Source organism: Eurypyga helias, unplaced genomic scaffold, assembly GCF_000690775.1.
Source record: "Eurypyga helias isolate BGI_N326 unplaced genomic scaffold, ASM69077v1 scaffold33193, whole genome shotgun sequence".
Lineage (NCBI taxonomy): Eukaryota > Metazoa > Chordata > Aves > Eurypygiformes > Eurypygidae > Eurypyga > Eurypyga helias.
Window position 1 is genome coordinate 399 of NW_010242366.1, and position 221 is coordinate 619.

At 69.2% G+C, this 221-nt stretch overlaps 1 protein-coding gene across 1 annotated transcript in view; it reads right to left on the bottom strand.

Annotated features, from left to right (window-relative positions):
* Positions 1-11: 11 nt before the first annotated feature.
* The window catches only part of LOC104507696 (equilibrative nucleoside transporter 4-like), a gene marked incomplete at both ends in the record, with an annotated part of 2,283 nt that continues 2,073 nt past the window's right edge, over positions 12-221 (bottom strand). Inside the window, 2 exon segments of the mRNA XM_010149059.1 lie at positions 12-58; positions 135-221. The exon segment at positions 135-221 is cut by the window's right edge and continues 2 nt beyond it. Coding sequence (XP_010147361.1) covers positions 12-58; positions 135-221 — 134 coding nt within the window.

Below are 221 nucleotides of genomic sequence, written 5' to 3' on the forward strand. Positions count from 1 at the left end.
TCCCCCCGGGCCGAGCCCAGCGTCAAGCCCGTCATGTAGGACACGGTCATGGTGTTCCCTGTGGGAAGGGACACAGGGTGTCAGGGTGCCCTGGCCCCACCACGTGTGGGGTCCCCAGGAGGGTTCGGTCCTACCTGCCAGCTCCCGCTGCTCAGGGCTCACTTTCCCGGCGGCCAGGATCATGGGGACGCTGCCGAAGGAGGCCGTGGTGAGGCGCCTCG